The 25,973-nt window shown below is 40.4% G+C and overlaps 2 protein-coding genes across 2 annotated transcripts in view; both read left to right on the top strand.

Moving 5' to 3' along the window:
• Window positions 1-143: 143 nt before the first annotated feature.
• Window positions 144-24,637, top strand: LOC100370835 (actin-related protein 2-B). The gene is made up of 9 exons (XM_002731262.4): window positions 144-277; window positions 643-753; window positions 2,577-2,792; window positions 3,656-3,728; window positions 5,960-6,096; window positions 6,880-6,965; window positions 7,225-7,288; window positions 10,853-11,131; window positions 23,187-24,637. Exons 1-9 carry the CDS (start codon window positions 230-232, stop codon window positions 23,352-23,354), a joined length of 1,182 nt encoding a protein of 393 aa, XP_002731308.3. The 5' UTR covers window positions 144-229; the 3' UTR covers window positions 23,355-24,637.
• Window positions 24,638-25,467: 830 nt separating this feature from the next.
• Window positions 25,468-25,973, top strand: part of LOC146748098 (uncharacterized) — a 47,004-nt gene continuing 46,498 nt past the window's right edge. The window contains exon 1 of the mRNA XM_085490827.1: window positions 25,468-25,776. Coding sequence (XP_085346953.1) covers window positions 25,710-25,776 — 67 coding nt within the window. The 5' untranslated portion in view covers window positions 25,468-25,709. The remainder of the gene's footprint in view (window positions 25,777-25,973) is intronic.

Genomic DNA, 25,973 nt, shown 5'->3' on the forward strand with positions numbered 1-25,973 from the left:
ATATTGTGAATATCGTACTGAATAAAATATAGAGATGTTTAAAATTCTAACGCGATTATTTTTTTATAAATTATACCAGTATGCAGTTTTTTCGAGTTATTATTTCAATCGAATCATAACTACAAATAGTCCACTACTCTATAGACTTTCAGTGGGGAAGGGCGGATCTTGATGATAGTTGAAGCCGGTGAACGTCTGTGTTGGGCTTTACCATCCGCCTTCATCTGCCATGGATAGTCAGGGCAGGAAAGTTCTTGTTTGTGATAATGGAACAGGAGTAAGTATTCTTTTCATCTATAAACGTCTTGGTAGTACGATGGAGTGTTTTAGGCATCAATGACTGAACGGAGAGGAACGACACCGCGACCTTATATAATTAATAAGGAAGTGTTTCTACAATAACGCAAAGTTTATTTTGCTGTGCATGTTTTAATGCAGATTTTTAGAAACGCGATGTATCTACGTCGTATTGCTACAGGTTCATATGAAACTCGTGGTATTAATTATCTTCAAATGCATTTATTTTAGCTGTGTTTACCAACTTTTCACCTCACTATACAGGAAGTGAATAAAATTAACATCCAAATCGTCCACACCCACCTTGTTGACGCTGACCTTTTATGATTTTTTTATATTTACTAGTTCGTGAAATGTGGTTATGCTGGGTCAAATTTCCCAGCTCATATATTTCCATCGTTAGTTGGACGACCGATGATTAGATCATCTCAAAAAGTTGGGGACATTGAAGTGAAGGTGAGTGTTTTGATTTCCAGTGGGTCACTTCCTGTTTTCATGTTTTACTCGTGACTTCCGCCAAGAGATGCTAACACATAGTCCCTCTATCTGATAGAGGAATTGTGGTTCACCCTAGTTTGTGTTTCACTAAAATTTCACGTGTTACACAACAATGATAAAATATTATCTGCCATTCAGGCCCCATTGACATTGCAGATGTATTCTAAATCAGTTTAATATGTACATAGAAATTTCAGTCATTGACTTTTGGATTTGTTTTCTTACCTATATCTGCTGATTATTATACTTTATATATCAGTAAATAGTTTGTTTTGATTTCCCTGGGTTACAACAATACCAAATGATTTAGAATGTTTTATGACAACCAGAAAGTATTGCAGCTAGTCTAAGAGTCATTTCTTTTTGATCTAATAATAATAATAATGTTTATTTGCCATAGATTACATAAAAAAATAACAATACAGCAATAAATAATAACTAATAAATATTGATAAATAATAATAATATTAATCTATGGCAGAAATTAGCTCATGCAGAGCTAGTCTAGTCTATTTCCCATCAAAATATATTTTTAAATAGCTATTTATTAAAAAGGGCAATCAAGTAGACAGAAAAAACTTATTTACAATGGTTTGCTTACACACCGATACATGTTTGTATGCCTCTATATACATATTGGAATATAACTATGGATGATTACAGTGGATTAAATAGTCTTTGACTACCGGTACTGTAAAATACTTTTTTTTTGCGATAAAACATCTTCCTGCAACTGCATTTCAAAGCTGATCTATACTTAGCACTATGATCACTTTAAAATTATGAGCTGACATCATTGTGATGCAATGGGCATTTGCCACTGCTGGTCAGTGATGCGACCAGCAATGGCCAACTAATTAATGTCAAGGTACATAAATGTTCAATCCATATTACCGGTAATTAAGATATCCCAGAAATTGCATCAAAATAATTAAATTGGTAATGAGATTTTTTAAATTTTAAACATCACAGAAAAATAATGCCCTTTGTGCTGCCATCTTGGTTACTAGTACCTTGATTGCAGTTCCCTTTGTTATCCAGCATGCATTGGCCTTCTCTTTTGCAGTTGAATAAAACCTTACAGTAGTTTTCTTTCCAATGCAACTTCATTTTGAATTAGTTTTCTGTATTTGATTATTTGTGTTACTGGAGATTAAGTTGTGAAAACTCCAAATAGCTGCAGCAAATCAGAATAGATCTTCATTGTGCATGTTCCATTTGATGTCCCACTATTACCACTAATTTGAAAAGTAAATCTTGTGGATTTAGAGACACCGCACCTCTGACAGTCTTAGATATTTGCATAAAACTTAATTTTGCTCAAAATTGGCTTCCACAAAAATAGCAAATATAAAATCCTTGTGATAATAATGTATTTCACAGTATCACAGTACATATTCTGCATACCGAGATGTACAGATTAATTGCATGATATAGCATGTGTGTACAGACAAATTCTGTGGTTAACACTATAATGTGCTTCATTTGTAAGTGATGAAAGCAGATTACCTTGACCCTCTGTCCAATTCCAAAAGCAATTTCTGCATGTGACACCATCTGGGACTGGAGCATTTACTCTAAGTAGGGTGTTATGGTATTCCTCAATCACAGATAAAATTAATGTTTGGCTAGTCTGATAATTTTACTGATTCTGTTTGTTTCTGTTTTGTTACATGCATTAAGATGATTTCAATGTACATTTTTTATTGTATATGTACAACTACTAGAATCAAAGTTGCATTGCCACTTTGTATAATCTATTATATACTTTCATTAACTAGGATCTTATGATTGGTGATGAAGCCAGCAAATTACGATCGATGTTGGAAGTTGTGTATCCTATGGAAAATGGAATTGTTCGTAATTGGGATGACATGGCCCATATATGGGATTATACTTTTGGACAGAGTAAATTAAATGTGAATACCAGAGAATGTAAAGTATTACTAACTGAGCCTCCAATGAATCCAACTAAAAACAGAGAGAGGATGATAGAGGTGAGCTACTAATCTAAGCAAATCTGGTGTCCAGAATCCGGCTTTTTTCGTTTTTAAAAATGTAAAGTACTTTATATACCATACTTTCTCTATCAAATGCATTTGCTCAAATACTACTGTAGAATACTTTATTTTCGCTTGGAATTTATTTTCGCTATTTTCGCTGAAGGGATGATTCCGTGAAAATAAACTCCAGTGAAAATATTTTTTTTCCTATATTTCACATTAAACTCATTAAAAATCAGTGAAAATAAATTCCAAGCAAAATGCCCAAAAAGCCGTTTCAGCGAAAATTAATTCCAGCGAAAATAAAGTATTCCACAGTATTACATGTACAGGATTTTTGCATTAATAACGGATAGATGTGTAGATTCATTTCAAGTATCTTATTGTATTTCTGATTAAGTCATTTGATTTTACTAGTATACTTTACTTTTTTTGATATTTTGATTATATTAACTATATTTTTTTAAGAATTTGCAGAAAAAATAACAATTAGTTCTGTGAATTCACATGTTTACACTGATTTGATTAGCAAATTTTTCTTGACCAGATTAAAAGCGAAAATAGCGAAAGTCCAATGAATAATTAATAATTTGTTGTTACATTATGAAAATATCTATCTTATTGAGTTGGAGGAAACCTATGGACTAGTAATCAATTCAGGGGGGCAGGTGTGGATGTAAAAAAAAAAAATTCAAATTAACAATTTGTTGGTCAAATATTAAAGACCTAATGTATTAGTATAGCATGAAATTCTTAAAGGGAAATTTGTTTTGGTATACATACATGTATTGGTTTATAAAGCACCTGCATTGTATGTTCACCTTTTGAATTTAACTTAATAATTTGTTCTCCCTTAGATGATGTTTGAAAAATATCAAGTAGCTGGATGCTACATTGCTGTTCAAGCTGTACTTACACTTTATGCACAAGGTAATGAAATCAACATATCTCAGTACTGAAAGTTACCCACAAATCAATTTATTGATTTGATTATTTTCCCATTGATGTTTGTGTACTTTATTTTAGCTGGAATTAATTTTTGCTGAAAAGGCTTTTTGGGTGTTTTGTATGGAATTTATTTTCATTGATTTTTGATGAGTTGAATGTGAAATACAGGACAAAAAGTCTATTCGCTGAATTTATTTTCACTGAAGGGATGCTTCAGTGAAAAAAAAATTCCAAGCAAAAATAAAGTATTCTACAGTACTTTATGAATTGTGCAACATACATATGATATGTGTATGATCTGTAAGACAAAATAGTATTCATAATGCATGTAAATTTATAGATTTGCCAAAATCACAATACCTTTTTTCAAGCCTGCCTGGGATGATTTCATTCAAACATTACTGATTATTACAGATACATGTTTGTGTTGTGAATTGATAAGACTTCTCTGACTCGGCCATTTTGTTAATATTTATCAATTTTTGTTGCCATATCTTATTTAAAGATTATGCATGTGTTTTTGACTCCCATGTGCGAAGCACAAAATGGGAGTCTTTGCAGTTAGTGTGTCTGTGTCTGTGTGTGTGTGTGTGTCCGACTGTTCCACTGCTATCTCAAGAACCATACATCGGTTTTTGATGAAACTTGGTGCATAGATGCTCTGGGCCAATGCGCAGATTTGATTAGGTTTTGGTAAAAATCCATGCTCGTTAATTACCTAATTTGCATGATAATTAGCTAATTTTTAGCTGTTCTATGACTGTTCCACCGATATCTAAAGAACCACTCATTGGATTTTGATGAAACTTGGTACATAGATGCTCTGAACATGTGCGCAGATTTGATTAGTTTTTGGTAAAAATCCGTGCATATTAATTACCTAATTTGCATGATAATTGGCTATTTGTTAGTGGTTCCATGACTGTTCCACTGATATCTAAACAACCACTCATTGGATTTTGATGAAACTTGGTACATAGATGCTCTGAATATATGCGCAGATTTGATTAGTTTTTGGTAATAATCCGTGGATACTAATTACCTAATTTGCATAATGATTAGTCAATTTTCGGTTTTTTCACTGATATCTCAAGTACTAATCATCACATTTCAATGAAACTTGGTACATAGATGTCATATGACACTGCACAGACCTGATAGTTTTTATGGTAATATCAGTACATATAATTACCTAATTTGCATAATTAATTTTCAGCTTTTGATATAAGTAGTGAGCATTACATTTCAATGAAACTCGGTACTTACATACTCAAGGACTATGCAGAGATTGTTTCAGATAAATATTTGTGCATATTAATCACCTAATTTGCATAATTAGTTAATTTTCAGCTTTTCCATGGGTATCTCAAGTACTAATCATCGCATTTCAATGAAACTTGGTACATAGATCCTTTAGGACTATGCAGAGACCTGATAAGTTTCAGGGTAAATAATTGTGCATATTAATTACCTAATTTGCATAATTAATTTTCAGCTTTTCTACTGATATCTAAAGTACTAATCATCACATTTCAATGAATCTAGAATTATGCAGAGACCCAATTAGTTTTTGGTAAATATTTGTGCATATTAATCACCTAATTTGCATAATTAACCAATTTCAAACTTTCACACTGATATCTCAGGTACTAATTATCACATATCAATGAATGTTTATACATGGATGCTGTAGGACAATAGACAGACCTGGATAATTGTGGGTTAAAATCTGTACATATTAATTACCCAATTTGCATAATTAACCAATTTTAAGCTTTCACACTGATATCTAAAGTACTAATTTCCATTTTAATGAAACTTAGTACAAAGATGCTCTAGGACAATGTACAAACCTAATTAGTTTGGGGTAAAACTCTGTTCATATTATTTCCCTAATTAGCATAATAATTCATAATTTTTTGGTTCTAATCACATTTAAATTAAACTTGGTACATAGAGTTTTTGTTACATTTCGCAGACCTCATTAGTTTTACAATCAAATCTGTTCATGTTAATTTTCTGATTTGCATAATTAGTTTTCAGCTAAGTAATTTCAAATTATATTTAATGTGTCTCCAATACTCTCAGCACATGGGAGTTTTTTCTAAGCTTTCTTTGATTTTTATATATAGTTGATAACAATTTGATGTTAATTCATTTTCAGCTGAATAACAACAATTTGTAAATAATGAATTGCATGCTTTACTTTATAGGACTTCTTACCGGTGTTGTGGTAGACTCAGGAGATGGCGTTACTCATATCTGTCCAGTTTATGAAGGCTTCTCTCTTCCACATCTTACAAGACGTCTAGACATTGCGGGTAGAGACATCACAAGATACCTTATAAAAGTAAGTGCACTCATCCTAGTAGGGGGTGATTAGTTGGGAAATACCTAGGGATTTATTAGAAATTGCATGTACATGTAAAAAACCTACCAGTAACTGCAGTCACATAATTTTTCAGTTGCTCTTGTCTGTAAGTAATGCTGATGCTGATTGATTCCTCTAAGAAGTACTGAATCAAAATGATGTAGAACTAGTGTCATATATATATCCAAATTCCATCCCAAATGTTAATAATTTTGTAAATGTTTTATTATCAACAAAGAATCAATCTTCTTTACGGCAAATGGCCAGTATTGTATAGATTTATTAAAGTTACAAGGGGCAGACATGGTGTTGCTGTATCTGTGTAGGTGTACATATAATTGAGTTCAGTTTATCCGAGATGTAAACTTGTTACAATAAACGCCTTTTTAATAAATGTCCTGATATAATGAGCATTACTTTTACTAATAACAAACCCAATGTATAACTATGTGGTTCGTAAACTATCAAACAATTGGTATTCCTCCTAATGAGTTTGTTGTAACAAGGTTACTGTATATAATAATTGACTATTTAGCAAAAATTAGTGAGCCATTTATCTGAATTTTCGGCATGTATCTTTATGGTGTTGTGGATGAGATTTTGTTCATGGGAAATATCATCCCAAAATTATGCAAATCATAACTAAAACTGTCAATTGTTTTTCGAAATGGCTTACTCTTTTTTAACCAATTTCCTTTATTTGTGATACGTACCATGGTTTATTTTATCTTAACTTTATTTCATGGTGTGTTTATTTTATAGTTGCTGCTTTTACGTGGCTATGCTTTTAATCATTCTGCTGATTTTGAAACCGTACGAATGCTCAAAGAAGATCTCTGTTTTGTTGCGTAAGTAAACATATTTTTCTACTAGACTATTTAGAATAAGGTCATGTATAATATTGTGTTCACATATAGAAAAGGATTACCAATTACCAATAAGTGTTTTTATATTCTCAATAATTATTCTGTACATGCATAATTAATAATATCTGAGAGATGGATTGTTCCAATATTTTTGTTTGTTCGATTTTACAAACAGTTTTATCAGGAAATGCATGAAAATGCCTCTGTTTGAGTTCACAAATTTCTGACTTGTATCCTGCAGATATAATGTTGAACAAGAACAAAAACTTGCCTTAGAAACAACAGTTTTGGTTGAATCATACACAGTAAGTAGTCTTTTAGTGATCTACGAATTTCAGAATAATGTTAACGCAAGCAACTGTTTCATCATGTTAGCATAATCATGACTTGTTACCGCCAATAATGTACAGTGGCCTTGTAATAAAGGTTTTTGTCTTTGGTCATGATTCAAGAAGTACATGCAAGCTACATGACCTCAGGTTTCTACTAGATTTCAAATCTTGAGATGCCCAACTATGGATTGGTCCTCTGTCGTGATTGACAGGCATTTTTTCCCGTGTTTGTCCAACACATATCTAAAACTTTGTCCATGGGTGAGGTGTCGGTGAAATTACTTTAGTACCAAGAGTGTCTGTAATGATGAAACTGTCATCTGATATATAGATGAAGAGAATACTGCAATCCTCTAAGAAGTGCTGAACAGACAATTTTATACCATATTTGCTATAGTGATGACACTGTTAATATTCTATTACTTAACTGTGGTTTGTGCTACAATAAAATTGTCAACTGGTTAAATTGAATCAAAGAAGTGTTGTAGTCCTTAATTAAAATGATTTAGCTTCTGATGGAGCAAATATGCACTTCTATTGGAGATGCACTTCTGATGGAGCAAATATGCACTTCTATTGGAGATGCGCTTCTGATGGAGCAAATATGCACTTCTATTGGAGATGCACTTCTATTGGAGCAAATATGCACTTCTATTGGAGATGCACTTCTGATGGAGCAAATATGCACTTCTATTGGAGATGCACTTCTGATGGAGCAAATATGCACTTCTATTGGAGATGCACTTCTGATGGAGCAAATATACACTTCTATTGGAGATGCACTTCTGATGGAGCAAATATGCACTTCTATTGGAGATGCACTTCTGATGGAGCAAATATGCACTTCTATTGGAGATGCACTTCTGATGGAGCAAATATGCACTTCTATTGGAGATGTGCTTCTGATGGAGCAAATATGCACTTCTATTGGAGATGCGCTTCTGATGGAGCAAATATGCACTTCTATTGGAGATGCACTTCTGATGGAGCAAATATGCACTTCTATTGGAGATGCACTTCTGATGGAGCAAATATACACTTCTGATGGAGCAAATATGCACTTCTATTGGAGATGCACTTCTGATGGAGCAAATATGCACTTCTATTGGAGATGCACTTCTGATGGAGCAAATATGCACTTCTATTGGAGATGCACTTCTATTGGAGCAAATATGCACTTCTATTGGAGATGCACTTCTGATGGAGCAAATATGCACTTCTATTGGAGATGCGCTTCTGATGGAGCAAATATGCACTTCTATTGGAGATGCGCTTCTGATGGAGCAAATATGCACTTCTATTGGAGATGCGCTTCTGATGGAGCAAATATGCACTTCTATTGGAGATGCACTTCTATTGGAGATGCACTTCTGATGGAGCAAATATGCACTTCTATTGGAGATGCACTTCTGATGGAGCAAATATGCACTTCTATTGGAGATGCACTTCTGATGGAGCAAATATGCACTTCTATTGGAGATGTGCTTCTGATGGAGCAAATATGCACTTCTATTGGAGATGCACTTCTGATGGAGCAAATATGCACTTCTATTGGAGATGCACTTCTGATGGAGCAAATATGCACTTCTATTGGAGATGCGCTTCTGATGGAGCAAATATGCACTTCTATTGGAGATGCGCTTCTGATGGAGCAAATATGCACTTCTATTGGAGATGCACTTCTGATGGAGCAAATATGCACTTCTATTGGAGATGCACTTCTATTGGAGCAAATATGCACTTCTATTGGAGATGCACTTCTGATGGAGCAAATATGCACTTCTATTGGAGATGCGCTTCTGATGGAGCAAATATGCACTTCTATTGGAGATGCACTTCTGATGGAGCAAATATGCACTTCTATTGGAGATGCACTTCTGATGGAGCAAATATGCACTTCTATTGGAGATGCACTTCTGATGGAGCAAATATGCACTTCTATTGGAGATGCATTTCTGATGGAGCAAATATGCACTTCTATTGGAGATGCGCTTCTGATGGAGCAAATATGCACTTCTATTGGAGATGCACTTCTGATGGAGCAAATATGCACTTCTATTGGAGATGCACTTCTGATGGAGCAAATATGCACTTCTATTGGAGATGCACTTCTGATGGAGCAAATATGCACTTCTATTGGAGATGCACTTCTGATGGAGCAAATATGCACTTCTATTGGAGATGCATTTCTGATGGAGCAAATATGCACTTCTATTGGAGATGCGCTTCTGATGGAGCAAATATGCACTTCTATTGGAGATGCACTTCTGATGGAGCAAATATGCACTTCTATTGGAGATGCACTTCTGATGGAGCAAATATGCACTTCTATTGGAGATGCACTTCTGATGGAGCAAATATGCACTTCTATTGGAGATGCACTTCTGATGGAGCAAATATGCACTTCTATTGGAGATGCACTTCTGATGGAGCAAATATACACTTCTATTGGAGATGCGCTTCTGATGGAGCAAATATGCGCTTCTATTGGAGATGTGCTTCTGATGGAGCAAATATGCACTTCTATTGGAGATGCGCTTCTGATGGAGCAAATATGCACTTCTATTGGAGATGCACTTCTGATGGAGCAAATATGCACTTCTATTGGAGATGCGCTTCTGATGGAGCAAATATGCACTTCTATTGGAGATGCGCTTCTGATGGAGCAAATATGCACTTCTATTGGAGATGCACTTCTGATGGAGCAAATATGCACTTCTATTGGAGATGCGCTTCTGATGGAGCAAATATGCACTTCTATTGGAGATGCGCTTCTGATGGAGCAAATATGCACTTCTATTGGAGATGTGCTTCTGATGGAGCAAATATGCATTTCTATTGGAGATGCACTTCTGATGGAGCAAATATGCACTTCTATTGGAGATGCGCTTCTGATGGAGCAAATATGCACTTCTATTGGTGATGCGCTTCTGATGGAGCAAATATGCACTTCTGATGGAGCAAATATGCACTTCTGATGGAGCAAATATGCACTTCTATTGGAGATGCGCTTCTGATGGAGCAAATATGAACTTCTATTGGAGATGCACTTCTGATGGAGCAAATATGCACTTCTATTGGAGATGCGCTTCTGATGGAGCAAATATGCACTTCTATTGGAGATGCACTTCTGATGGAGCAAATATGCACTTCTATTGGAGATGCGCTTCTGATGGAGCAAATATGCACTTCTGATGGAGCAAATATGCACTTCTGATGGAGCAAATATGCACTTCTGATGGAGCAAATATGCACTTCTATTGGAGATGCGCTTCTGATGAAGCAAATATGCACTTCTATTGGAGATGCACTTCTGATGGAGCAAATATGCACTTCTATTGGAGATGCGCTTCTGATGGAGCAAATATGAACTTCTATTGGAGATGCGCTTCTGATGGAGCAAATATGCACTTCTATTGGAGATGTGCTTCTATCGGAGGTGTGCTTCTGATAAAGCAAAGATGGTGTTTGATTTATATATGCTTCAACTGGAGATGTGCTTTTATGATGTATAATTAATTGATGTACAATTTTCAGCTTCCAGATGGAAGAGTTGTTAAAGTTGGTGGCGAAAGGTTTGAAGCCCCAGAAGCATTATTTCAACCTCATTTGATTAACGTTGATGGTGTTGGTGTTGCCGAGTTACTCTTCAATACTATACAGGCAGCTGATATAGATACCCGAGCAGACCTTTACAAACACATAGTACTGTCAGGAGGTTCTACTATGTATCCAGGATTACCATCAAGGCTTGAAAGGGAGGTAAAACAACTTTATTTAGAAAGAGTTCTCAAAGGAGTTACAGACAAACTATCGGTAAGTAAAGCTAAATTTTAAATTAAAGTGTGGTAAATACAATGCATGGATTGTCATAATAAGATTATTTATTTATCATGGTTCATAGAATTTAAATAGTGCTTTCCAAAATATCCCAAATTTCTAAAAAACACATTAGATCGATGCTTAATGTGAAAATGGAATTATAGCCATTGCAAGGTTTGTCAACTGTCTGAAGATTGTTTATGTGGCTTGTACTTGTACATTTAGATGGAAGACATTCGCATAGCTATACTGACCATCCGAGATATTCTTAGCTCCGCTGTCGATTTTGTAAGGTAGAGCTTATCATACAAGTAATTGTCCTTCATCTACATCAACTTTTTCAACTTTTTTGAAAACTACAAGACTGATTGCTCTTGATACTTGGTATACATGTACCTTGGGTAGACCTCTCTTTGATTTGTTCATTTCGTCATACCTTCAATTCTCTAATTTTGATGAATGTTTGTAAAAAGTGATATTTTTTACTTCTTTGATACTATACATATAGGTACCTGAGGTAGACCTCTCTCAGATTTGTTCATATTCTAATGATATCTTCAGTTCTCTAATTGAAATGTGCATTGCTAACAGTGGAGCTATCTAACCCGAGAGGTTGCTTGTTAAAATTACTCAACAAACTACAAATTCACTACGTTCAATTACCCACCATAGACTCCGGTCAGTCAAAATGACTATTTTGAACTGTAGGCATTAATCAGCGATTCTGCCGGTGACGGAGAGATAGAATCCAGGTCAGGGGAAGCCCCATGACCTCAAGATTCTTTTACCCCTTACGTCATGAACCCACGTGACCGAGGCCACCTGGCAGCGCCACAGGTAGCCGTCCTTCACTCTTAATTTCTCTCCGCCTCGAGTGGAGATGAAATCTAGCGAGCTCTGCTGGATCGCCTGCTTTTTTTCCTGTCCGGATTTATAGCTTAGGTTGTTGCTGCTGCTCGGCATCCGACATGGTAGCTGGTAGGATAAGTTTTCCTCGTCTTTTTTTACCCTCGTCTCGTTTTCCCCTTTGTGTGTAGTATTTTTCACAGCAAAGAAATCCGGCGCCACTACGTAATCACATGTTGATTTCATGGCGGCACCTTTTACAACTGTAATTCGTCTCCCTCATGCATGTCGTCTTCTATTTTTAATGAATTTAGCAATATATCGATGTAATGACAGCTCCAAGGCTCGCTGCCTTTTTCTTCCGGCCTCCTCGTCTTTCGAGCCGACCGTACAGTGGTTTATTCAGAATCTACCAGCATAGAACCCGCATCCGAGATGCTTTGTCGTGGCTACGTGTGGGTTCCGGGTTTTTTTTGCGTGAAAGTGTTTTTTTCACTGGAGTTCTGAGGCCTGAGATTTTCTTTCAGAGCCATCAAAATCGCTGACACTGACCGCGTCACAGCAAGGTCGCGTGTCCAGTAAACAACTCGGTTAAAGTGAGTTGCGTGTTTTGCATGAGTGGAAAGTCCTCACGCTCGGCTACCGGTACTTCATGTACCGGGACGTCGAGTAAGAGGCCTGACGGCGGAGGTACCGATATTTTCTCTGTCTCCCCCGCTGATCAGAGGGCATCCTCACAGTCTGTTTTTTCAGGCGGTGTTTTTTACCCGATTTTACCGGCTGCAGCGAGGCTCTGCCCCTGGAGGCTTTCCTCCTATGGGGCCCGTTGCGGGTCTCTTCGTGGACCCTTCCTCGCACGGCGCCGAGTTTGCCTCCGAGTTGAGGACTTGCAGGCCGGGTAGATCAGACTCAGTCGGAGCGAGCTGTCTCCACTGTGTCCCCTTGGTCGGCAAGCAGGAAGAGACACGAAAGCATGTTTGTATTCAAACACGTCTCTTCCGGGGAACCCCCGTTCCCAGTCACGGCTCTCCCACTATTTTGGGGGGTGGCCGAGGCTCAGGCTCAGGCTAATTGCACCGGTCCTTCTCTGGATCCGCGGGCACTAAATGCCAACGGGGTGCTGGCAGCCAAGTCTCCGATCTCGGGGCAGGGCTTTCAGGGCAGGGCACTCGTTGACACCCCCCCCCCCCCACTTTCAGCCAGCTAGGGTTCGTCTCGCGGTAACGGTACAACGGTAACGAATTTATCCTTGTGTCCGGTCCCCGCTGTGGGTTTTGACTACTTTCTTACCGACCCACGGGCGTCCCCAGAGGGAACCGACCCTGTCATGAGATGCACAGTCGAACACGCTCCCTCTCACATATTTTAAGTTAAAGGAGACGCAGTTCGCTCGCGTTGGATACAGCCGGTACTCCGGGCGGTCCCTCAGAGTCTTCCATCTGTATGACTCGGTGAGCCACGCTTTTGGGGTGAGGCGGAGTATCATCGATCCCAGTGATACGATGTATATACCCCCACCCTTGATCCTAAAGTGACCACCTAAGGTGGCTTCAACACTTATGGGATCACAGGCGTCGGGATCCAAAGCAACCCCGTCGGCACATCTCTCCCCTGTCCGTCTGAGTGCGGAGTGAGGCGCAGAGCACGCAAACGGTGTTGATGGGCGGCGTTGGTCAGCCGCGGAGGATGTAATGCTTAAGGCCCCCGGGTGGGGATAACGTTGGGCAACACTTCCCACTGGACCAAACGCTACCCGGTCGGTGTGTCTCGGGATAAGACCCCATAGCGTGGGATGAGACCAAAACGCCCCCAACCGGATTCCAAGGCTCCTTCCCCAGACCCCGGTACCACAAATTTGGCAAACCGGGCAAAGGGGGATAGCCGCGTTCCATGGGTGTCTTTGCCAATTGAGGACGACCCATCTAGCCCTGAGGGCAGAGTTGCTTGAGCGCATTATTATGCGTGCCCAGCACTCTGGTGACCTTGGAGGCAGAACGCACCAGCCTCCTAGACCAGGCGACATTTTTACTGGTGGGCCACCGCACATCTACGTGCGACACCCCCTAGTGTTGCCTGGCTCGCTTGGCCAGGGCCACTACTGTGCTACGAGACGCGGCCTTAGACGCACATGTTTTCGCCGACAAGCTGAGCTGGGGTACGTCCCCCACCTCAGTGACGCAGACTGGACACCCTCCACCCTCTTTGTTCAGGGAATGGTGGGTACAATCTCGAAGCTTCGGAGTGCAATGAATCAGAGGGTTCAGATCGAATCCGCTAGCCAGTTGGTCCTGCCATGGGCAAGCGGAGGGCACCCAAGCACAGAAAACAAAACGCCCTAGGGCGTTGTCCGCTAGCCAGAGTCAGCCAGGAGGCAAGCGCTTATACCCTTCCATGGGAGGGAAGGGTAGTGGCGTGCCCCCAGGGAGGTAAGAGCCAGATGGTGGCTCCTCACCCTCTCTGGGCGGACGTCTACCCGGCAGCAGGGGAAGCATGTTTGACGCTCACCTCTGCAACCGGGGGTGACAGGCACGTGTTCGGTGAGTGGCCAGATCACAACTTAGTGACTACTTCAGGCCTTGGGGAACTCGCCTCATGGGGGAAGGGAGCACACCCCCCCCCCCCTTGCAACTGCCGAACACATGGCCACACATCCCTGTCGTACACAGATTGCGCGGGTGTAGTCCGGTTTGGAGACGGCGGGTGACAGATACCTGAACCTTTCCAGGTGGTGACATCCGTTTACGGCATACCGCTGAAATCTCCATTTCTCCCCGTCAGTGTCTCCCCTGTTGGGCACTGCCAGGGGACTCCCGCAAGGCGGAAGCAATCAGACAGGAAGTAGCAGTTTGCTGGGGAAAGACGCCATACACAGGGTACATCAGCCGAAACTAAGTCCAGGCTTCTACCCAAATGTGTTCGTAGTACCAAATCTACAAGTGGCAGGCGTCCAGTTTTGGACCTAGACAGACTGAATCAGTACGTGCCCCTCGATCGGTTCCACATGGAGACACCATTCAGGGTTCTTCTCTCCATCCACCGTTTTGACTGGCTAGCCCCGCTAGACTTAAGCGGGGGGCCTACCTGCACGTACCGATGCACCTAGCGAGTTGCCATCTTCTTCGAATCGCCCAGCTGGGCCAAGTATTCGAACTTCGGTGCCAAGTGAAGGAAGCCCTGCCCTGGTGGTCGTCACTGACCAACCTCGGGCAGAGGGGCCCCCTTGGACCCGCTCGCCGCAGGTATGACTCTGGTAACAGATGCCTCCCCCCAGGGTTGGGGAGCGCATCTATTGGACGAACAAGCCCAAGGATATAGCTCCCGCATAGTTTTGGGACCACCATATCAACCGGCTCGAACTGTGAGCAGTGTACTTAGCACTACCACGCTTTCTACCCGTAGTTCGAGACCACAGAGTCCTGCTCCGCACAGACAACGCAGCGGTGGTCTCCTTCAAGAAGGAGGGGGGACGCATTCCCCATCGTTGTCGGTCCTAGCGGAGCAAAATCCTCTTTTGGTGCCTGGAATACAATGTGGAGCTAACCGCACACCACCTTCCAGGGGTGAGGAACAGTCTGGCGACGCCCTTTCAGGGCGACTCCGTCTCCAGAACACTGAGTGGCTGATACCCCGGTGGGTAGCCTCCAGGCTGTTTCGGCTGTGGACGGTCCAAGGTTAGACCGTTTGCCGCACCCCGGAACACCAAGCTCCCGACGTACGTAACACTCCTGCTGACTCCAGGAGCCTGGGCCAGGGTCGCTTTGCTACCCCGCGGATCCACTTAGTTGTGTACGCTTTTCCTCCCTTCCCGCTAGCCCACCGGGCACCGGAGAAAAGCTTCAACAGGTGCACACCTGCATATTATCATTGGTTGCACCCAATTGGCCGAACAGGGCCTAGTTTCCACTTCTGTCGGAAACGATAGTCGAAACACCAGCAGTGCTTCCGGACTTACCGGACATGCCGTCCCAACCAGACGGCGCACTACCACAAGCCCAGCGGGTATCATACCCGCATAGAGGCTCTCATTAGACCCGCACATACAAAAGCTTTATCTGAGCGGGCTGCCAACGTCCTGGCCAGGGCGAACTGGGATTCCACCAATGCAGCCTACATTTCTAGGCTGCGAGCATACACTGGTTAGTGTAGCGGAAGGGAGATTGATCGATACCATCCCTCTATTGGCCAGGTAGCAAGCTCCTTCGTCCACCTGTTTGACGAAGTGGGTTTGTCCTACGCAGCGATCGTTGGCTACAGGTCGGCCTTGTGCCCCACCATTCAAACGTACGGGAACAAGACTAACCGATTGTCCTACTATTAGGGGACTATTTACTGCTTTCCAGACGCTGAGACCCCATGCAAGGGAACTGCCCAACTGGGACTTGTCAGCTGTGTTGTCCGCTCTAAGCAGACCGCCTTTTGAGCCTCTCCAATCAGCACCACTCAATTTTTTGATGTGGAAAATAGTCTTCCTACTGGCCCTCGCCTCAGGTAGGCGCCGGTCAAAGCTAGGCGCGCACTATCCTTTGCGAACGGTTGTGCCGCTTTTATGGGCGATCAAGTTGTACTAAGACACGAATCGGGTTCTCGCCAAGAACCAAATCCCAGGACACGATCCTCAACCGATCGTCATCCCCCGGCTGGCAAATATTGTCAGTCCGGAAGATCAGGTGAAATTGCTTCTCTGCCCGGTCCGAGCGCTGAGTTGCTACGAGAACCATACCAGGTTTTCTAGACGGGGAACCAAACACATGTTTTTGTGTTACGGCCCTGACAAGCGTGATAAGCCGGTTTCCCCGACTTCCATCCCCAGGTGGATTACTGCGAGTGTACTGGAGGTCTATAATACACTATCCTCCTCAACACAGACCTTGCAGAGACACCAAGTACAAGAACATGAGGTCCGTGTGATTGCTAACTCACTAGTGCTAGCGTCAGGTGCCCCCCTCAAACACATTCTGAGGGCAGGCTTCTGGAGAACGCAGAACGTCTTCATCAACTACTACCTAGGAGACACCCAATCTATTGAGCAGGGTCTCTTCAGGTTAGGCCCCGTCGTAGCGGGTCAGGCTTTGTTTGCTGACCCAGCCCGAACGACTGCAGGGGCCTCTGCGCATAGGCGATAAGTCAGTCTCTGCATTTTTGCGGGCAGATTGTCTGTTCCACTAGCACTTCCTGGAAGCTCCCAGGTTTCGCTTCTGTCGACCTACGCCCTCATGCGAACTGTTTCGCTCCTACTTCAAGCTTATCACCCCCAAGTTCGGCTTGGGTCTAGCTTTCTCGGGCACACCGAACCCTGTCACCACAGCAGCATTGGCTTCTTGCTTCGGGGACAGCACAGGCAAGGTAAGACACCACCCTTCTTGGGTCTTAACTTAGGTTTTTGGGTGTGTTTTCATCCCGGACTGGGGAAAAGTCTTTCATCATTCTTCTTTTTTTCTGTTTGCTCGGAAAAACCCGCCACCTATCGGTGTCTGACTCTGCCTACAGTTCAAAATAGTCATTTTGACTGACCGGAGTCTATGGTGGGTAATTGAACGTAGTGAATTTAGGCGAGGGTTCTCCGAACCCGCCTATTCACATAGTTCATACCCACCATAGACTCCGGGTCCCCCCCAACCTCCCCACTCTTTCCGTCGCGTTGGTCTAAGTCCTCGAGGCGGAGAGAAAGGAACCAGAGTGAAGGACGGCTACCTGTGGCGCTGCCAGGTGGCCTCGGTCACGTGGGTTCATGACGTAAGGGGTAAAAGAATCTTGAGGTCATGGGGCTTCCCCTGACCTGGATTCTATCTTTCCGTCACCGGCAGAATCGCTGATTAATGCCTACAGTTCAAAATAGTCATTTTGACTGACCGGAGTCTATGGTGGGTATGAACTATGTGAATAGGCGGGTTCGGAGAACCCTGCCTAAGTTTAGTTATTAGGGTACTCATTATGTCATCACGTTAGATCTACCGTTAAAATACTATTATAAACCGCATACCTAATAGTAACCGCACACCCGATTTCGGCTTCAGTGTTAAAGAGTTCTCAACAAAAATTGAAAACATGAAAAGTACCTATTACTAACCGCACCCCAATTCAACAAGACCGTGACTGACTTTGTTTCAACCAGCTGGTAAATTGTTCCTAATCCTATTCATTTGTTTCGACAACGTGCCTAAAAGATCTCACTACATTATCGGTAAATCACTTCCGGGTTTCTTTCACCTGTCATTAACATATTTAACCCTTTTCCGGTCAGGGGAGTTTCACGCTATCAGGTTAAGTCGTTGAAAAACGGTCATGATTCAATGCACTCCAGTAGCCAGCATCTGTGCATGCTATCCTGCCAGACATTTTTGCAAAAATAGGCCATAGTTAACAGACTGTATCGACCACAGTTTTCACATTTTTTGCAATCTGTTTGCATACACACTTCATTACCACCATGGACAACAATTTCTCGTATAAAAAAAATCACCGTTTTATTTCAATACACATTTTTTACTGTCGTTAAGTAACGATGTTTTGCCCTTTGTACAGTCTCAATAAACACGTGTTAAACATTGAAATAAATATTGCTTAATTGAAAACACATTACAAGCAAGTACAAGGTCACTACATGAATGCAAGTTCGAAGTAAGAAGAAAAAAAACGCGTGAGTATGGGGATATTTGGGACATGTACGGGGGAAAACGTGTTTGACGTACTCGACCCGTTAGCGTACATTTCAAATTGCAACGTATATTCAACGACTTGAACTACATGTGTAACATATTACAACGTACTTTCCGTGACTTAACTGATGTTATATTCAAGCTCTAACGTATATTAACCGACTTGACCGTATGAGTAAGTCCACACTTACAACGTATATTTAACGACTCAAACTGAGACTGAAACGAACGAGAACGTAACTGCAACGACTTGATCGGGGTTACCTTCACACGGCAACGTATATTCACCGACATGACCACATTAACCAACTAAATATTTCAACGTATATTTAACGACTTGAAATAAAACGAACTAGCGAGAACGTAACTGCAGGGACTTGGCGTGTATATATACTCACGCAGAAACGTATTTCCACCGACTAGACCCGATGAACTATCCTGACATTAAAACGTATAAATACCGACTGAGCATGAAACTAAATTAACGATAACGTATTTTCACCAACTCAAACTATTGTACAGTTCGTGACGCTGTAATAAGTCCCAAATTTATTTGTTGTACGCCTTTCTTAGTCGTCCACCCCGGCGGGCTGCTCCCATGCGTCTGCCTGATGTAGAGGGCTGCTCTTCTGTACTTCGTGTTTGTGTTCCCACGGTACGTTTTCCCCTCAGTGCCATGTTGTGATGAAAAGCAGCGAAACATTCGCCCGCGTGAAGGTGAACTTTACAAATTGGGCATCCTTTTGATGTTTCTGATAATCGGCCACTCGCAGTTTTTCTCCCGTCCTTGCTGCACTGCTTACACGATTTTTGACGCCCGGATAGTCTGCATATTTCGTGCGAATCCATGTTTTCACTACGAATAAATGACGTGTTACTTGGAAGAGAGCCAACTTCTCTTATGGATTTTTGAATTCTACTCGAGTGTCCACCAATCAGTTGTTTACCTGTGCGGATATTGAAGAATTTGTGCGTTACTTTAGTCGTGCGATTCAATGCCTTGAAACATTCATAAGCATTGACCAATGCAACATCTATGAGGTAACAGGCCATGTAGATCCACCAACGATTGTTTTTTCTGCCCGTGTGATAGTATTTTCGCCTTTGGTTAGAACGATCCACGCCACCCATGTGATGTCTGTAACATTGTAACGATACAGGCACGTGTCTCTCGTCATCTACTGCTTCTGCCGACGTAGCCAGTGGGGGATAGACTGTATTTAAAATCAATATTTGCGCGCTGTCATCCTGGTATGCAGTAATATTGATAGTGTCGTCCGGTCTAGTTGCTGCTTTCATTTCACCAATTTTCAATTTCAGCTTCTTGCTTTTCCCTTCAGGAATTAATTGCGGCGGCATGGTTTTCCGATTTCGTCTGCTAAAACTACCGACCATGTACACTTTCTTGTCTTGTAATTCAAGGGCTGTGTTAACTGACGTAAAAAGCGAATCACAGAAAAGAATATGGTTTTTTTCTGTGAAGGGCTGTAGCAACCGGTGTGTTGTCTTCTTGATTGTCCCAGTTTCTTTCTTTCTCCCCTCAATTGTAGTTTTATATTTCACCCCCAAATATGGTTCAAAGTTTGCAATGTAAGACGTTGTCGAGTCGCACACCTGCCATATTTTGAAGCCATCACGGTCGGGTTTGTGGGGCAATCTCTGCTTAAACTTGGACCGTCCCTTGAATCTAATCATACCCTCATCAATCGAAATTTCCTGTCCCATCTGGTAGTATCGCCGACAATTTTTGAGTACGGGTTTCAGCCACGGGTTGATTTTATACAACGGGTCGGCCTCTGATCGTTGACGGCGACGTTCAATGTCAGGATCCCGCCGTGGGTCATTTACTGGATCAGCTAAATGAAAATAACGCATTAGCATTTGAAATCTGGCCCGAGTCATTACTGATGCAATTCCCATGTTCTGCAGAAAGGGGTCACTCGACCAATAATCGTCGATTGCTGATTTGTGATCAACACCCATACATATCATCACACCAAAGAATGCTTGCATTTCAATGAAATTTGTATTACGCCAGCGGGCATTTAATTTTTTTGCAATGCATTTTTGATGATATTTGGCGTATTTATTAGTCTCGGTAGAAGCCAGTTCTATCAGTTCTGGTGGGATAAATTTGTAGAAATATTCCACCTCACGAGCATATGAAGGCAGTTCGAAAGTTGGTCCAGGTTCGGGTTCAAAAACTGGAATAGTAAATATATCGCCGTCTTCCTCCGTGGCCATTCTCCATTCACCAGTGCCGGAGGCAACATAATCGAATGTAGCACCAATTTCTGTGTCGGATTCAATTTCAATGTCGCTATCGAGTACAGGTGGGTAACGTTGCTCTAAAAAATCGTCATTCTCAGCACGATCTTCATCGATTTCTGAATCTGTATCGTCGTCAGTTGCAACTATGAAATCATCTGGTATTTTGTGTCGTAGCTCACCCGTTTTTTCGTCCAATACAAGTTCATCATCACGCGTGTCCATTGGCGATGCGTGTGCATACACAACACGTTTTTTAATAGTTTGTTTTTCGGGGAAACTCGCAAGTGTTGATTGTTCTGTACCGCATACATTTTCTTGTACCATTTCTTTGGTGACATCGACGTTTTGTTGCATACTCGCTGGGTCGATATGTTCAGGCCCCTGCTTTTCTGCGTTGGCAGTTGTGGCGGATGTCGACGGTTCCGAATCGCAAACATTGTCTTGCAAAAATTGTATCACATCTTCGACGGCACGTTGTATTTCAGCGTGACCAACTTCCTTTTCTTCGGCATCTGCTTTGTCGGCAGCTGGCGATTCAACCACTTTACGGTTCGTCTTCGATTTACGTTTGCCTCCTGGTTTGCCCCTGCAGTCCTTCAAACGGTTTTCTTCTGTAATCGCATGTTCATTGACAGAGGAGACAGTCTCCGACTTGCGTTTGTTCTTATTCTTTTTACGCCTTTTCTTGAGTGGACTATTATCACTGGTGTCCGTGGTACGCTCGGCTGGTAACTCACCGACGTCAAATGTTTCCTTTGCTTTGGATTTCTTTCTTTTTCCACGCTTTGCTGGTGAAAAATCTGTCGTGTCAATGTCAAACTTATCACTCCCCGTGCCACTGCACGATTGACGCGTTTTCTTCAGTTTCCTTCTTGCCTTCATAAAACACTTTCTATCTGTATAGGACGGCATATTAACGTATGTGTCGGAAAGGAGGCACACAGCGAGTCTGGGCTTTATCTCACTTTCTTCGGCCATATTTATACTGAACGACCAGATGTCCACAAGACTGCATATCCCCACAATTTGAATATTTATTGTTATGTAAATAAATATGTTATTTTTTCGAACACAGATTGGTTACAATTTGCATACACATAAAATTGCATATGCTAGCTCAGACGGTGAAATCACGTGGACTTTAATATTTCCCACCAGCTGTCCCGGTCATTTTACGTTGGTGATTGCCGACATTCCAAGCTCAGCCGTTGGAATCCGTTATGCTATTCATTCTAAGTGCCGGGACTATTTGCCAAGCTGGTCAAAATACGTTACTACCGTTATAACCGTGAATCGTGTCGTTCAAATACGGTTGTAATGCTGCAGTTTGCAATGTGGTCAAGGCGGTTTTTTTACGTCGTCGCAAACGTCGCGTTGTGACGGTAAAATAGTGAAATGAGCAGACAAGAGTATAGAATTACATTCTTTATTACTTGGTTAATTTATTTGACTTGGCGTAATCGAAAACAAATTCTCTCCCTCCATAATTTCGCAAGTGTAAAATATCAGGTTCCGTACAACGTATTATAAACGCTTGACCGTCTGAGCAACCTAAATAACAGGCCGTTTTTCAACGACTTAACCAGTTAGCTAGCTGGAGTGGGAAATTCTAGCATACCCATATTGACGGCGGTTTTTCACCGACTTGACCGGAAAAGGGTTAAATGAACTAAGGTAATTTGAACACGTGGGCACCATCTAGCATTTTGATTGGTTAATTAGCGACTTGACCTTCCCGGTAAAGTAATGTCTCGTGTGCATTCAAACTACATAGTGGAAGTCGTATCGCTTCGATCGTTTACATGTGACTGAAATAATTCGCTTACGGTGAAACTAAGTTGAATTTTACTTGCATTTGATAACAATTCAACGTATTTATTTTTCGTGCGTTGTTATAATCACTACTGATCAACAATTTCAACAGTTCGAAAACAAGTAAGGTATTCACTTGTGAGCCGAAGCATGGCCGGATTACCATGCCCATTTAGTGATTGCAATATGTACGTAATAGAAACCGCACCCCGAACTTGAGCTGTTTTTATTTGATACATTGTAATATAAACCCCGGTTTATAATAGGATTTTAACGGTAATACAGTTTTATTAAAATGATAGAAAACATTTTTCTCTGGAAAAAAGAAACAATGATTTTTTATTTTATTTTATAACTATATACACCTTTGGTCTTGAAAAGTGCCAGAGAGTTCATTATTCTATTTGATGTTACCTAGGAATGTTGGCCTTAATTAATGATTCTGTTTTTGTTTTCTTTGACAGAAATTCAAAATAAGGATAGAAGACCCTCCACGGCGTAAACACATGGTGTTTTTAGGTGGTGCTGTCTTAGCTGATATTATGAAAGATAAAGACTCATTCTGGATGTCAAGACAAGAATATGAAGAAAAAGGACTAAAATGTTTAGAAAAACTTGGGGTGAAGACATAAGTTAACATGTTTACAGAGGGATTGGGGGGGGGGGTGGAGTTTTTGTAAATGCCAAAATATTTTACTAGAATGAATTAGAATTGATTTAATAGCATTGATTGCTAAGCTTTATTTACAGAAGATAGATGAGTGGGAATGGGAGGAAGGGAGGTCTTTTGCCACCAGAAAATATCACATCTCTACTTTCATTATAATCTCATCTTAATTTATGTTTTATTCTCTGGTAGCAGTGACTTTCCCAAACTACCTAGAGGGGCTTTTTTTCTTGTGCAGAAAATGACTTTACCATATTATGGAAATATTATAAAATTTTGAATCTAGATTTGATTATCTGATAGTATAGAGCAAACAAGATTGTTGAAAATTGCATGTATTGATTTTATGTGCATAATTTACGTATTACTGTATTGGCTCCCCTAGTTTGGCATCTAGAATCAACTCAATTTAATACATGTAGTGAATAGAGAATTCCTACAATATGGAGATTATCAATTTATTTTACTAGAGCAGTGTACAGATTCTTTATACATTTTGGTTTTAAGGAAATTCAGTTAGGGTTTTGGTTGAATAGTTATATTTCTGAAGTGGTCAAATTTACCATTGATATGATGTATTTCTTAACTCCTCTCATGCTATTACTTAAAGGGCGGTGGTCGTCGCGTCGCGCTGCGATGTGTCGCGTGTTGTTCGATTTTTGACTCATAGCTATGTACACAACATGTGTAAAATACATTGTTAACATAAAATTCGAACACGCGCTGCGCGACGACCACCGCCCTTTAAACATAGAATTTATGTTCATTTTATAACGTATTTCATTTTGTTGTTTACCGGGGGGTATATTGGTTTTTCAGAACCCCATGTAGAGAAATTACTCTTTCACTTTATAAATCAAACATCTTGTGTTCATTTCATCTACTGCTAGATTTTTTTGTAATAACTTTCATACTTACAGTTTCCTCTCGGATTTTTTATGGGGGGGATTCCTAAATTATATACTCAAGTGATGGAAATGTAGAACAAATTAACAATTCATTGAAACAAACATTGCGGCATATATATATTTACTCTGCATTCAGTGCAGTTATTACACCATTAGATATTGCATTTCATTTCAATTAATAATTTGTTACTCTATACGGACAACAAATTCATCTTTTGCAAACACATTGGTGCTGTCATATTCGAAATGGTCAACTGTATCTAGCTATCTTGATTGTATACTGTAATCTGACTGGTGTAAAATTGACATGCAAAAACAATAAATATATTAACATATCTTGGATTTTGATTTTGTCTATTTATTTGGTACTCAATGGTGAATGTTGGTCACTTTAAGGATACTATCACCAAATGCTGAATTTGTTGTGCTGTTTTCATTAGTGTATCTGTACCTAGGATGGATCTTCATTGTTGTAAATAAAACAGCCCCAACCTCCATTTATGTGTACTGGATGCTGCACAACCCTATGAAACAAAAGCCAAGACTTGCAATTAACTTTGGTCAACGTTCAAAATAATTACCGTACATATTTTTTTTATAACTGGTAAATCTGTTTTTTTAAACTTGACACTCAAAGCAAATGCAACAATTAAAGCTTCTCATTTTAACAGAAATGAATGAAAATTTATAGATTTCCCTTTGGTAACTTGCATTTACAATTAGTGAGTTTTCATTTAGAATTCGTTCTAAATTTTATTGACATTTTAAATGTTTCAACTTTATTTCAACTTTAATTTTAAAATTCACTTCAACTACAATTATAAGTTATTTTCATTCTAAATTTTACTGCATTTATGTCAAAACTAATTATTTAAATGAATGTTACAAAAAAGATCTATAAATTTCTATAGTGGTTATACAATAGCTTACGTTTTTCAACTAATGTGATAAAAAAATCATTTTATGGTTGCACAATATATTTTTATGCATTAAATGTGGGATTGTATCTTTACTATAAAAACAATGAATATCTATAGAAACACTGCAAGCGACAGCAAGAGCTATATCTAATACAAGTGCCAAATTAATTGAAATAAGTGGGATAACCTCTGCCTCAGGATTTTTAGAATCTTTTTTGATATTTCCCTCGGCAATTCTAACACAAAAACACCTTGGAGTTGGAAGCTATTTACAAAGTTTACAGTAAACACTATATTCCTGTACAAATCCTGATGTATTGTGCAGGTAGTTTTTTTAGCTCCACTGCCATTTAAGATGATAGTCTGAGATGTTGGTATAGGTTCATCGTTCTCGGGTACCAGAAAGAAGAGTGAAATAATTCTTCTTCACAACAGAGGGCGCTATTTACACAACTTCGGGATTTGGATTCAGCAAACGGCTATGACAACGAAATGGCGGTGAATACAAATCTTGTGATACACATTTATATTGAATTGTCTGGATTGTTTTCAGTAAAAGGTGAGGTTTGTGTGTGTAAGTGGGATGGAAGCTTTCTATCCTCACCTGAAGCTTGACAGTTAACAAATCTGTGGAAAAAGTGGTGTACCGTGTGAATTTCTCTACTCAGACTTCTCTTATGTGCCACCAGCTACACAACCTGAGGGTCGCGTCATCAGATAATACTATTGTTATTGAAAAACACTCGAAAAAAAAAC

This window comes from Saccoglossus kowalevskii, chromosome 2 (genome assembly GCF_978046115.1).
Source record: "Saccoglossus kowalevskii chromosome 2, keSacKowa6.1, whole genome shotgun sequence".
NCBI lineage: Eukaryota > Metazoa > Hemichordata > Enteropneusta > Harrimaniidae > Saccoglossus > Saccoglossus kowalevskii.

Bases quoted from the DNA above. Each gene is read 5' to 3' on its own strand.
- LOC100370835 (XM_002731262.4), top strand. From the start codon at position 230: ATGGATAGTCAGGGCAGGAAAGTTCTTGTTTGTGATAATGGAACAGGA. The intron at 6,966-7,224 runs GTAAGTAAACAT...TGTATCCTGCAG, and splicing joins GAAGATCTCTGTTTTGTTGC to ATATAATGTTGAACAAGAAC. The intron at 11,132-23,186 runs GTAAGTAAAGCT...TTTCTTTGACAG, and splicing joins GAGTTACAGACAAACTATCG to AAATTCAAAATAAGGATAGA.